This window comes from Lithobates pipiens, unplaced genomic scaffold (genome assembly GCF_037356315.1).
Source record: "Lithobates pipiens isolate NorthernLeopardFrog02 unplaced genomic scaffold, aLitPip1_a1.2 Scaffold_16, whole genome shotgun sequence".
Taxonomy (NCBI): Eukaryota; Metazoa; Chordata; class Amphibia; order Anura; family Ranidae; genus Lithobates; species Lithobates pipiens.
Genome location: NW_027507748.1, coordinates 646,039,151 through 646,052,080, shown reverse-complemented (window position 1 = coordinate 646,052,080; position 12,930 = coordinate 646,039,151). Strand labels below are relative to the sequence as shown.

Sequence of the window (12,930 nt, the reverse complement as noted above, 5' to 3'; positions counted from 1 at the left end):
CACTTACAATGCTACCGCCTTCTCTCCTCTTTCTGTAAGGTCCCCAAAGCTTCTGTCCTTGAACCTTTTGTATTCACTATGTACACTTCCTACCTGGGTTAGCTGATAGCCCTTCCATAGCTTCGAATGCGGCTCCTTCCTATAGAGCACTTCAGTGTTCAAGCTAGACTGCAGCATGAACACTGAAGTGCTCTAAGAAGAGCCAGAGCCGCCTCTACCTTTTTGAGGAGACTGAGGTCTTTTAACATCTGCCGGATAATGCTGAAGATATTTTATGAGTTTGTGGTGGCCAGTGCTCTCCTGTATGCGGTGGCATTCTGGGGAAGCAGGCTTAGGGTGGCCCACACCAACAGACTCAGCAAACTGATTTGAAAGGCCAGTGATCTTTTTGGATCATCTTTAACAACAGTGATAGATTGCTACAACCACAATGCACCAGAGAGTGACACAGGACATCATTATTGCCTGTGGCCATCAATTTATATAATTCTTCTCTGTGAGTGCTGGATGTGAGCATTTAATCTGGTTTATAATATGGATTTTTATGTCGTTTTTATATTATGTTGGTTTTAGGTTAACTACTATGTGTAATGAATTCTGGGTAATGCTAGAGAAAGTGGTGTAATAGTTGTATTTTGGTAGTTTGATTTTCTGTTATTTTTTTAATCAGTGTTATTGATTCTATGTAGTATTTTAATAGGATTGTATGGTTTATTAGAATACAGCATTATATTTGTTTTATTTTGTATTAATTGCGGTTATTGGTAATATTATTGTTGTTCTGGTGTCTTTACGTTTGTTAATGTGTTTTTGTCTTTGCTGAATGTAATTGTATTTTAATAATTTCCCTTTGAGATGAATAAAGTATTCTGAGATTGAATCTGAATCTATGCTGACAATACCCAAACTTATCTTTCTACCCTTCAGCTCACCCCATTAGCCTCATCCTGCATCACTAATTTACTAACAGATATATCAATTTGGATGTCACAACACTGTCTTAAACTCAATCTATCCAAACTGAGCTCATATTATTCCTCTTCCCGTGCCCCTCTGAACACTCCCCTTTCAGCACCTCATCCAATCACTGTCCAAATCTTGCCAACTCAACCTCTAAAACATGCTGCTTTTTAATCGACACCACAAAGCTACTAATAAACTGTACCTTTACTTTCTCTATCAACTCATTCCTCAAGAGTTATTATCTTTTTCATCACTTGACCCTTCCTTTAAGATTGTAAGCTCTCATGGGTAGGACCCCCTGATCCCTCTCGTATTGAATGGTATTGTAACTGTACTGTCTCACTCCATTTTGTAAATTTCAAAGCAAACCATTAGGCTACTTTCACAATGGGGCGGGGGGGTGTCGGCACTAAAGTGGCGCTATTTTTAGCATAACTTTACCATTGTTTTAGCAGCGCTATTCAGCCACTAGCGGGACAGTTTTAACCCCTGCTATCGGGCAAAAAAAGGGTTAAAACCGCCCGCAAAGTGCGGCTGCAGCTGCGCTTTGCTGGCGGGTTTGCAGCACTGCCCCATTGTTTTCAATGGGAAGGGGCACTTTAGGAGTGGTTAATACACCGCTCCTATAGTGCTGCAAAGATGCGGCTTGCAGGACTTTTTTGACTGTCCTGCAAGCGCACCGCTCCAGTGTGAAAGCCCTCTGGGCTTTCACATTGGCGTGAATTACGCGGCTCTTTCAGGGTGCTTTGCAGATGCTATTTTTAGCACTATAGCACCCGCAAAGCGCCTCAGTATGAAAGTAGCCTAAGCCTTATACGACCTCTGAATGGTAATAACACCCTATATAATACGGAGAACATTGCAAATGGCGCCTGACATTACCTTTGAAGCCATCCTCATAAAGAGTTTATTCTGGTCTTCAGCTGTTCCCATCTTTTCTCTCTTCACCAGATCATGGAGACTCTGGTTGTCATCATCGTGAAAATAGCGAACCCGTTCCTTATCAACATGTGTTTCTATCTGCAACACACAGACAGACAATGAATAACACAGACAGGAATCACATTATATTTAATCTGCCTCTAAACAAAGCACTACTATTACTTCTTCATCCTATTTTCTAAATTAAAAGCCAAATATAACAAGATTCACAACATTTTTGTATAAGGCAGATAATGAGCATAGATCCAAGCTATGCATTTGCATGCAATGAATAAAAAAACAAAAAACAAAAGGGTTTATTCATCATTTAATGATTATACCCTTAACCCTGCACATCACTGAGTATTGAGGTTAAATGTTCTCCCATAATAGCTAGCTTTAGCGTGACATACAGCGCAATGCCTCATACACAATAAATGTATTCGGCAGGAGATTCTTGCTGCTGGAATCACATGTGTTTTAAAAACAACTGTGGGTGTAAAGCCCGTGCAAAGCAACAGGCTGACAGGAGCTGCAGCTGTCCGTCGCCGTTCCCATGTGATCATACATACATAGACACAGGCAAGGACAATCAACTGTCCCTAACCGCATGTAAACACACAGCAGGGCAGCTGCAGCTCCTGTCAGCCTTCCATTGCTTTGTACAAGCTTCCCACCATTGATTCAGGCTTCCAGTAGACTTGGTCTCTGAGGTATGAGACCCCAGAGCCTCAGGATCCCGCCTTAGATTGGTGCAAGTTAGTGGCAGGGAGATCTGAAGCTCAAGTTTCCAAGATCTAGCAGGACATAGAGCAATAACAGTATGGACAAGGGAGGAGTTACTCAAGTGGTTTTCATCAGCAACCCCTATTGTTCACACTGACAGCAACCTAAGGTATGGGTGCCAAGGTTGGCATGTAAAGCCATTTTTGGTGGCAACCGAAAGATCAATAAGGACCTACAGTACACTATATTGTCAAAAGTATTGGGACACCTGCCTCTCTCATATATATATATATATATATATATATATATATATATATATATATATACACACACACAAATTTTAATGCCATCCCAGTCCTAGTCCGTAGGGTTCAGAATTGAGTTGGCCCACTCTTTGCAGCTATAACAGCTTCAACTCTTACGGGAAGGCTGTCCACAAGGTTTAGTAGTGTGTCTATGGTGTCTATGGGAATGCTTGACCATTCTTCCAGAAGCGCATTTGTGAGGTCAGGCACTGACGTTGGACAAGAAGGCCTGCCTGGCAGTTTCCGCTCTAATTCATCCCTAAGGTGTTGTATTGGTTGAGGTCAGGACTCTGTGCAGGCCAGCCAAGTTCCTCTACCTCAAACTCACTCATCCATATGTTTATGGACCTTGCTTCAGGCACTGGGGCGCAGTCATGTTTGAACTGGAACAGGAAGGGCCCCATCCCCAAACTATGCCAACAAAGTTGGGGGCATGAAATTGTCCAAAATGTCTTAGTATGCTGACGCTTTAAGAGTTCCCTTTACTGGAACTAAGCAGCCAACCCCAACCCCTGAAAGACAGCCCCACACCATAATCCCCCCTCCAACCAAATGATTTGGACCAGTGCACAAAGCAAGGTCCATAAAGACATAGATGAGCGAGTTTGGGGTGGAGGAACTTGACTGGCCTGCACAGAGTCCTGATCTCAACCAGATGGAACACCTTGGGGTGAATTAGAGAGGAAACAGAGCCAGCACTTCTCGTCCAACATCAGTGCCTGACCTCACAAATGCACTTCTGGAAGAATGTTCAAACATTCCCATAGACACACTCCTAAACCTTGTGGACGGCCTTCCCAGAAGAGTTGAAGCTGTTATAGCAGCAAAGGGTGAGCCAAATTAATATTGAGCCCTACAGACTAAGACTGGGATACAATTAAAGTTAATGTGTGTGTAAAGGCAGGTGTCCCACTTTATTGTTCACTGGCACAATGGCTGCTTATGCTTGCCAATTGGCATTTAATATAGAAAAGGCTACTGACCCTTGTAAAAGACGGTAGGTACTTGTGTAGCAGATCTCCCTTCTCACTTGGAGCAACCTTAGGCTGGGCCCTAAGCTTCTGGGTCCCCAGAACAGCAGTTAAATGCCTGTCTATGCTTCATATAACAGAACTAAATGACTGCATAATGTGCGGACCACAAAGTGTACCTTCATTGAAGAGTGCCAATCAATGCATTACCATTATAGCATGAAATGACAGAGCGTAGAAACCCAGTGAAGCCAGATATCAACTCAATAGTAAAAAAGAGTATGATGGTAATATTCTCAAATAATATCTCTAGCTTAGCACGCCACATTTTCTAATGATTCGCTGCATCACCAGGCAAATCACATCCTAAATATTGCATGCTTCAGAATCTCTACATTCCAGTCATGCTGATGAGGCTATTTCCCATGAGAGGAAACTTAAATGAAAATGCCCTCAAAGAAAGTGAACATTAAAACGGGCTGTTCATATTAATATAGAGTGTGGAAGGAAAAGTTAATTTAGATTCTCCTTCCTCTGCCTCTGAAGCCAATCATCCCTGCAGCTCGTGCTTCCAGGCCTGTGTGTGCTTTATGTACTGTGGGGACCAACACGGGCAGGCTGCTGCCACCGCAGTGATGCATTAGGTGTGAAGAGCCACTGTGTCATGGAAGATAAAACATACAGCATAAAGAGAGCTGCCTACAAGAGCTGAGACGCTGGGTGATCTGATTCATCACTATGATGATCTTTTATAGCCTACAGCCAGAACAATTCAAGGAAAAGCAGGGAAACCATTTTACAATAAAGGTTGCTTCAAGTTGAACTCAAATCAGATGAAAAGATACATATTAATATAGCTCTGCATTCATTACAGAATAAGTGTACTTTCAGACCAAATGCACATATTCTTTTTGCCCCTACCCTGACCTAAAGTGTCCCACCCTCACCCTCCATACTTACCGCGATTCAAAGCCTTGGCCTTACGGAACTGATTACACCTCAGACTGCAAGTCTACGTCTGGTAGCAAGGGCGGTAAACAATCCCTGAAGGCTGTGGGCAATGAATTTCGGTTGGTAAGGATTTGTGGGTGTGGGGCTGTTAAGGTCAAGATACGGGCAAAAAGGAATAAGTGCATTTGGTCTAAAAGCGGACCTATTTTTTAATACATCATTACATATTTTTGTTAAGTGCTAACAGTGAAAGTACCTGGTGACAGATCCTTGCAATCTCCTGTATAGCAGCTCCCAGAATAGGGAGAGAGAATCATCACAATGAGCCAGTCCATTGTGTTGTAGTGCTCATGTGCTAACAAGAAATACACCGATAGGAGGATAGAGCACAATGAGAGAGATGAGATCATCAATCTGCTGCCTGATTATTCACTCTTCAGCTAAAGCAGGGGTCTCCAAACTGTGGCATTTGCTTGCCTTTATCCGGCCTTTGGGACACTTTTCCTTCAACTGTCACCAATGATGGGGCACCATTCCTCCTACTGATACCATCGGTGGGGCATCATTCCACTTATACCAACCACAAGGCACTATTTCTCCCACTAAAACCAATGATGGGGCATTGTTTATTCCCACTGATGCAGCAGCATTTTCTACTCCCACTGGCCACCGTCCGGCCCTTCTAAAGTCTGAAGGACAGTAAACTGGCTCTTTTGTTTAGAAAGTCTGGAGATCCCTGAGCTAGAGGCGGAGTGGTAGGGCAAGTTTGTAAGTGTTACTTTACTCCAGCATAGAATATGTTCTTTCTGCTCTGCTAGAGAGGACTGTGTAGTGTAGCAGAGCTGTGTAAATCAATGTTTCTCAACTTCTGTCCTCGTGTACCCCCCCCCCCCCACCCAACAGGTCATGTTTTCAGGCTTTCCATTATTTTGCACAGGTTATTCACTGCATTAGTAATTACCACAGCCATTTCATCTGAGGGAAATCCTGAAAACATGACCTGATGGGGGTACTTGAGGACTGTAGTTGAGAAACATTGGTTTAAATCTTAGGACTGGATATACAGAAATACAAGTTCTACGGCAGGTAGAATTGCTCACATATACAGTATATATTTTTATGTGTGTGTTTAGCTGTTTGCCTGGAGTGCCTGCAACTTGAAATATTGTGCTTGAAATGTACATCAAGGCAAAAAATAGGATTTTTTTTCGGCATACCTGTAAAATCCTTTTCTTTGAGTACATCACGGAAGGGCTAATTCCTTACTTACTGAGTTATACTTCTACCAGTGTCCATTCACCTGGAGATGACCAAAGGTCTTTAGACAGGAAGTGATCCCCTATATAACCCCTCCCATACAGGAAGTACTTCAGTTTTGTAGCAAACACTTAATCCTCAAAAAGAGGGGAGGGACCTCTGAGTCCTGTGATGTACTCAAAGAAAAGGATTTTACAGGTAAGTATGATGAAAAAAAAAATGTTCTTTTTACTACATCACTGGACACAGAGTGAGGCTATTATTCATTACTTACTGGGTTGTCCCAGAGCAATAGCCTTGAGGGGAGGGAGACACTCTGCCAAACAATAGCCATCAGACCTAAACGGCAGCCCACAGTACACTGCTGCCGAAAGCCGAATCCTCGCCTGCTCGAACAGCCACTTGATAAAATTTTGTGAACGTATACACTGAAGACCAGGAAGCAACCTTACAAATCTGAGCCACAGATACCCAACGCCGAAAAGCCAAGGAGGTACCTACACCACTGGTAGAATGAGCTCTGCCTGAAGGGAGGAGCTTACATTTCAGACCGTAGGCCTGAATGACCAATTGACGGACTCAAGGGGCAATGTAAGTCTTGCAAGCTGCTTGGTCCTTCTGGTAAAACAAAAAAGGAGTCTGATCCTCGGATCTCCGCAGATCTAGACAAGCTCTGACTGCTCGCACTACATCTAAACAGTGAAAAAAGAAGGAAAAATAATGTCCTGATTCAAGTAAAAGGCAGACACCACTTTTGTAAAAAAGGATGGAACAGGTCGTAACACGACCCTGTTGTAGTGATGGATCAAGTATGGTTCCCTGCACGAAAGGGCCGCCAACTCCAACACTGTTCTAGCCGAAGTGATGGCCATCAGGAAAGCTAGCCTGCATGACAGCAAGATTAAGGCCCCTTTGACACTGAGGCACTTTAGCGCTAAAAATAGCACCTTGTAAAGTGCCTCTCATGTCTCCCCAGTGTGAAAGCCTGAGTGCTTTCACACTGGAGCGGGGTGCTTGTGGGACATTCTGAAAAGTCCTGCAAGCAGCATCTTTCGGGCAGTTTGGGAGCGGTTTATACATCACACCCAAAACACCCTGCCCATTGAAATGAATGGACAGTGCTGCCGAAGCGCCTGCAAAGCGATTTATTAGCGCCGCAACAGGGCGCTTTTAACCCTTTCTTCTGCTGCTAGCAGGGGTTACAAACACCCCACTAGCAGCAGAAACGCGACGCTAAAAAACTACAGTAAAGCGCCGCTATAACTATCGGTGCTTTACCGCCGACGGACCCCTGCCCCAGTGTGAAAGTACCCTAATCGAATTACCTCGATAGGCTCAAACGGTTGTTTCTGTAACACAGACAGCACCAAGGACACATAGGTGACCTAATGGGGGGAAGAAAATGAGTTAATACTCGCATAAAGAACCCTGTGGCTCTTTCGGACACCTGAACCTGTATGATCACCCCCTGGTGCACTAACTGCTATAGTACTTGAAACACTTTGGGGCCTGGGGCTTGCCTCTGGCTCTAGAGCCCTGTTGGCAAGGGAACCCCCTTAGCACTGAACTACCTGAGGAAGTCCCCGAGATTTTAAACGAGTGACGCCTGGTCCTTCTCTTTACAGGAAGTAAAGAACTCTTTCCTCCAGAAATCTTTTGGATGTATTTATTCAGATCATCGCCAAACAAACATTCCCCATGAAAGGGGAACCCTGCTAATAACTTCTTACAGGGAAGCTCAGCTCACTAGTTATTAATCCGCACAAGTCTGCACATGTGTACAGACAGGAAAGCCAAACGAGAAAACTGCTGTATAGAATCCTTTAAAGCATCTACAGCAAAAACACAGTGTGCAAGGAATATCTGCCCTGTGTTCAGCAAGATCATCCTCCTGGTTAGGCCTATTAGGCCATCTGACTTGATCCTTTAAGGAATGGCAGACTCCAATTGCTGCAACAGCTGACTGAATAGTAGAACTGGCCAAAGAAAAGGAAGCCTTTAATAAGGACTCCAGTTTAATGTCAGCCCTCTGCGTTAACCACTGGACAAGTTAAGTTCTCATTGAAGGAAGAGACTGCTGCATCTACGTTTGGCATGCTCCATTTCTTAACAAACTTTTCCTCCATGGGATATAAAAGGGAAAGCCTCTTAGGAGGAAAGAAAATCCTGTCAGGATGTTTCCAATCAGCATACACCGCCTGTTCCGACAGCAGGTGCAAGGGGAAAGCCTGTACAGCCTGAGTAGGCTTCAAGGACCCCAAAGAGGACAAGGGAGGCTCAGAAACCTCTCCAGGAGGTAACTTAAAGGCAGACTGAACCATCTCTGTAAGAGTCTGGATCAAAAGCCTTTGCGACCGAGAGGCTGATACCAACTGGCCATCTTCTGGCCCAGATTCCTCAGAAGCAGACTCATCTGCCAGGTCATCTCCTAGGTCCTTAGCATCTAGTTCTTCCTCAATCCATTCCTGCTCCAAATTAGGAGACTCAGGGGAGGGGGTTCTGTCCCACTTCTTGCCACCCTGTGGGATGGAGGCAATCATACCAGCAATCCTGTGCTCTAACCTGGCCAGGGCTAAGTACAGTTCATCTCTGGAGATAAAGGGTGAAGCAGCAGCATTGACTGTAGGCACAATACCAGACAGGTGCAGCAGCTCAGATTGCCCGAAAGCCTCTGGTCTCTCAGGAGATACAACACTAGGCTACTCAGGCGCTACTAACATAGGTGTGCATTTCCCTGTAGTGTTAACCCCACTCCTCTTGTTCGACATTGCAAGCCACAAAAAGGGAGTACTGTACCTGTGTTAAGTATTTTACCCCAGAATGAAGACCCTTTAATAGGGCTCAACAAGTCCCTATGCAACAATCTTGCTAAGCACTCTAGCCTGCCAACCAACACCTGGTGACTTACGTGACCCGGGTAAGGAGGAATGAGTTTCTATAAAGTGAATGATACAGACCCTACTCTGTGTCTCACAGCTGTCCCCTAGAAGTGCTGCATGTCATGTATTTATTGTTTAAATAGGATGAATGTGCGCCGGAATGCTCTGAGCATGAGTTTGCACGCATGTGCGCAGTGAACACGCGCGGCTGTGTACGCACACAAACTAATCCTAGTGCACCATCTTAGAGCTACGGCGCACGTGCGGCTCGGTGTACATACAACATACTGTGTGGCAAGCCACGTGCGCCATGGCAAACCAAGCTGTGCAATGGTGCACCTCTGTGCGCGGACTCTCCATAAGGTAAAACAGCAAAAGACAACAGGAAAAAGGTACTCCAATAAAAACACCAGCAGCTAGCCCAAACTCCACCCTGCACTCACCGCTAAACAGGTGTCACTTATCCGTCCAGGCTCAGGGCAACCTTAGAAACTAAGAGCCTGGTTTCTGTCACTTGAGGACCTTCAAGGACTGGGTACCCTTTTCATGTTTTAGGGTCCACTCACTTGGACCTGTACAGTACCCCTGCAGGAATGCCTTAGCTGTGTGGTGTCCAGGGTTCCACTACGTAGGGTCCAGTGCCCATAGGTCGCATTACAGGCAAAACTTCACAGGATCCTTGCGTCTTCTTTGCAGAGCTCGGGTACCATTTATCTTAGAATATAAGCTTGTTTCAAATGGATCCGATCGGTCAACCCCTTTATTAATTTTAGAACTGTGCTGAGACTTCAAGACCTGGAGCTCAAAAAAGCTCAAACATGTCCATCCACCTTACAGACACTGGTAAAAAACAAAACAAAACAAAAAAACGTAAGTACCTCTTGTATGGGAGCGGTTATATAGAGGACCACTTCATGTCTAAAGACCTTTGGTCTACCAGTGTCAATTCACCCGGAGATGAAGTATAACCCAGTAAGTAATGAATAATAGCCTCACTCTGTCCTGTGATGTATGAAAAAGAAAAAACGAAAAAACATGTGCATTATATATCTACATAATACGTGTGTTTTATCCTTTTAAAGACACTCCAAGTAAATAAAATTATATTTTGATCTGGCAGAAATTCACTCACCTCTTATGTTCTGTTGTGAGCTTGCAACATATAGCATTTTTTTGTAGTTGGAGTAGTGTTAGCCATGTCCAGTGTCTTTTGCTAAACCATTCAGTCACTCCCGCTCTCAGATCTCCACAACAAAAAGGCTAACAAGTCTGTAGTGCAAGATAGCAACTAGGACAGGGATTGGTAAGGGGTCCGTACATGGACAATGGTGTCCGTGAATGGTCCTTGCAGTGTCCATAGCCACTCGTTTTGCTTGCAGCTGCGGGGAGCTGGTCAGAGGAGCAGGATAGATGAATATGGTGTCATCCTCTGCCAGCTGAGCACGCCCTGCACCCTGGAAATCAGAGCTGCTGCTTGAGTAGGTGGGATGGGAGGTGCCTGAAAGAGGGAGGTGTGAGCAGCTGAGCAGAGGGAGCCGAGTGACTATTCCTGCAGGTACACTCAGCTAGAAGTGCATTGTGCATTAGGTTACAGGCAGAGGTGTTAGCTGACAAATGGGGTTGCATCTCCTTTTCATGTAGCACAGTGAGAAATTGTCCCATGTGCCATGTATGCAATCTCAGGCTGTCCCATGTATGCAATCTCAGACTGTCCCGTGTGCCTTGTATGAAATCTCAGACTGTCCCATGTGCCATATATGTAATCTCAGCCTGTCCCGTGTGCCATGCATGCAACTGCTGCAAATGCAAAACAGAACAAAGGGAAGCAAATAAGATGGGTTCATTGTTAGGATTTATAAACATTTTAACCCCTTAATACTGGCTATGTGCATATATATGCCAATATGTGGCAGCACGGTGGTGAACTTGAACACTAAGCTGTTACAGCGGGTGGATAATGTCATGATCTCTATCTCAGCCAAACAGAAAACGCCTTGTACACATTCAGAAGATGCAAAGCTTCCGGTGAATGGCTGTACAGTGCTCAGCCCCACTCGATTTAGTTCTGAAAATGGGATGGTAAGTCCCTGTCCTGCTGTTGGAATGCAGTGCTGTATGCAACTGATGTTGACCCTACATCTTATACAGTGCTCCCAGTGGGCACATCTGTTAGTGAAAAAAATTGTTTGTTTGAACAAGCTTAGTGAAAAAAAATTGTATGTTTGGACCAGCTTGGCCCAAACTATTTTAAAGTGACACAAAGCTGGAGTTTGGCCTGAAGTTTTGGCTGGAGTTATGCTTTAAGCAAAACAACAAATCCCCAATGCGCAGTCTTATCGGCAAGGGGCCTAGAAGAGCTCTTGGAATTGAGGAACTGAGACTGAAGATCTGTGGGTATGAAACTAGATTATTAGTGTAACTCACTATACTAATTTCCCTTGATCTGAACTTTACATAGTTTTAAAAATAAGATCAAGAGTAAGTCTGGTTTTCAAAAAGTAAACTTGTCATAAACCTAGGCAAATCAACCTGCTCAGATCATGAAAAGAAGCATAAAAAGAGGTTACCTGCTGTGCAGCCTGTGTGTTAGTTTGCCTGGTCTGGAAATAGCACAGATTTACTTTAATAATAATGTGATCTATTTAATGAAGATGACATTTTTAATATACAAACATATTTCACAGCACTTCTAAATCTAAATCTTTATTCTTTAAAACAAACCTGTGCTTTGCTCATCTCCAAGAGGCAAATGGAGTTAAATGAAAGCATGTACATGCTGACGAGGAGAGATAAATTAAAGGAAGTCTGTTGTTTTGCCACGTGTGGAGGACTAGGGCTGAAACAACTAATTGGCAAAATTGATTATGAAAATAGCTGTCAGCTATTTTCATAATCAATTAGTTGGTCATCCGATTAGTTATTCTGCAATACAGAATGCATGATTTGTTTACATATCAGAAAATACAGTGCAGCACACATACAGCACAATACACCGTTCATATATGTCAATAACGGCCTGAGAGCTTGTGAATGTGTGAGAAGCGCTGCCTCATAGGACATGTAGTTCTGGGCAGGAGATCAGTGATTCCAAAAGGTAGATATTTTTTTTACCTTGCCATAGGGGCACTCTATACTATGCTTTGCAGCTTTCTATAGGAGCACTCTGAAGGCAGGAGGAGCCAGAAGCGCCAGTGGGGGACCCCAGATGAGGAGAATCAGAGCTGCTCTGTGCAAAACCATTACACAGAGCAGGTAAGTATGACAAGTTTGTTGTTTAAAAATAAAAAAATCTGATTAAAAATTACTTAAATGACTCTGTGCGGGTAAGATCAGCATCATAACCCAGAGGTGGAGGCTTATATTTAACCACTTGCTTATTGGGCACCAGTAACCCAAGAAAAAAATAGCCGATTACCGGCTCTGTTTACATCACATGATCAGCTGTCACTGGCTGACATCTGATCACGTGGGTAAGGGGTGGGAGATCGACCCTTTACTTCGATCTGTGATCCAGCGAGTCTCAGACTCACTGATTACAGAGCGTGCTGCACGCGCCCTGCAGGGGACGCACATGCCACTCAAGCACAGGAGATGTCTATTGATGCCCTCCCGGCAAAGTAGGTCTGCGCTGTAGAAGTCATTCGGTTATAGCATGGATCTGAATTGGTTAAAATGATTATATCCATGAAAAAAGTCTCAGGCTTTAGTACTACTTTAATATAAAAGGTTTATATCCCCCTCCGCCCTTCATATAGCTTATATAGCGATTCCCAGTTAAAATACCCTGTATATCCTACTTCTGAGTATATTTTTTATTATATACAGTTGTGCTCATAAGTTTACATACCCTGGCAGAATTTATGATTTCTTGCCCATTTTTCGGAGAATATGAATGATAACACAAAAACATTTCTTTTACTCATGGTTAGCGTTTGGCTGAAGCCATTTATTATCAAT

General features: G+C 43.9%; 1 protein-coding gene across 1 annotated transcript in view; it reads right to left on the bottom strand.

The window, feature by feature from the left end:
- The window catches only part of CWF19L2 (CWF19 like cell cycle control factor 2), a 339,825-nt gene that overhangs the window by 150,573 nt on the left and 176,322 nt on the right, over positions 1–12,930 (bottom strand). The window contains exon 12 of the mRNA XM_077484334.1: positions 1,846–1,983. Within this exon, the coding sequence (XP_077340460.1) occupies positions 1,846–1,983 (138 nt within the window). The remainder of the gene's footprint in view (positions 1–1,845; positions 1,984–12,930) is intronic.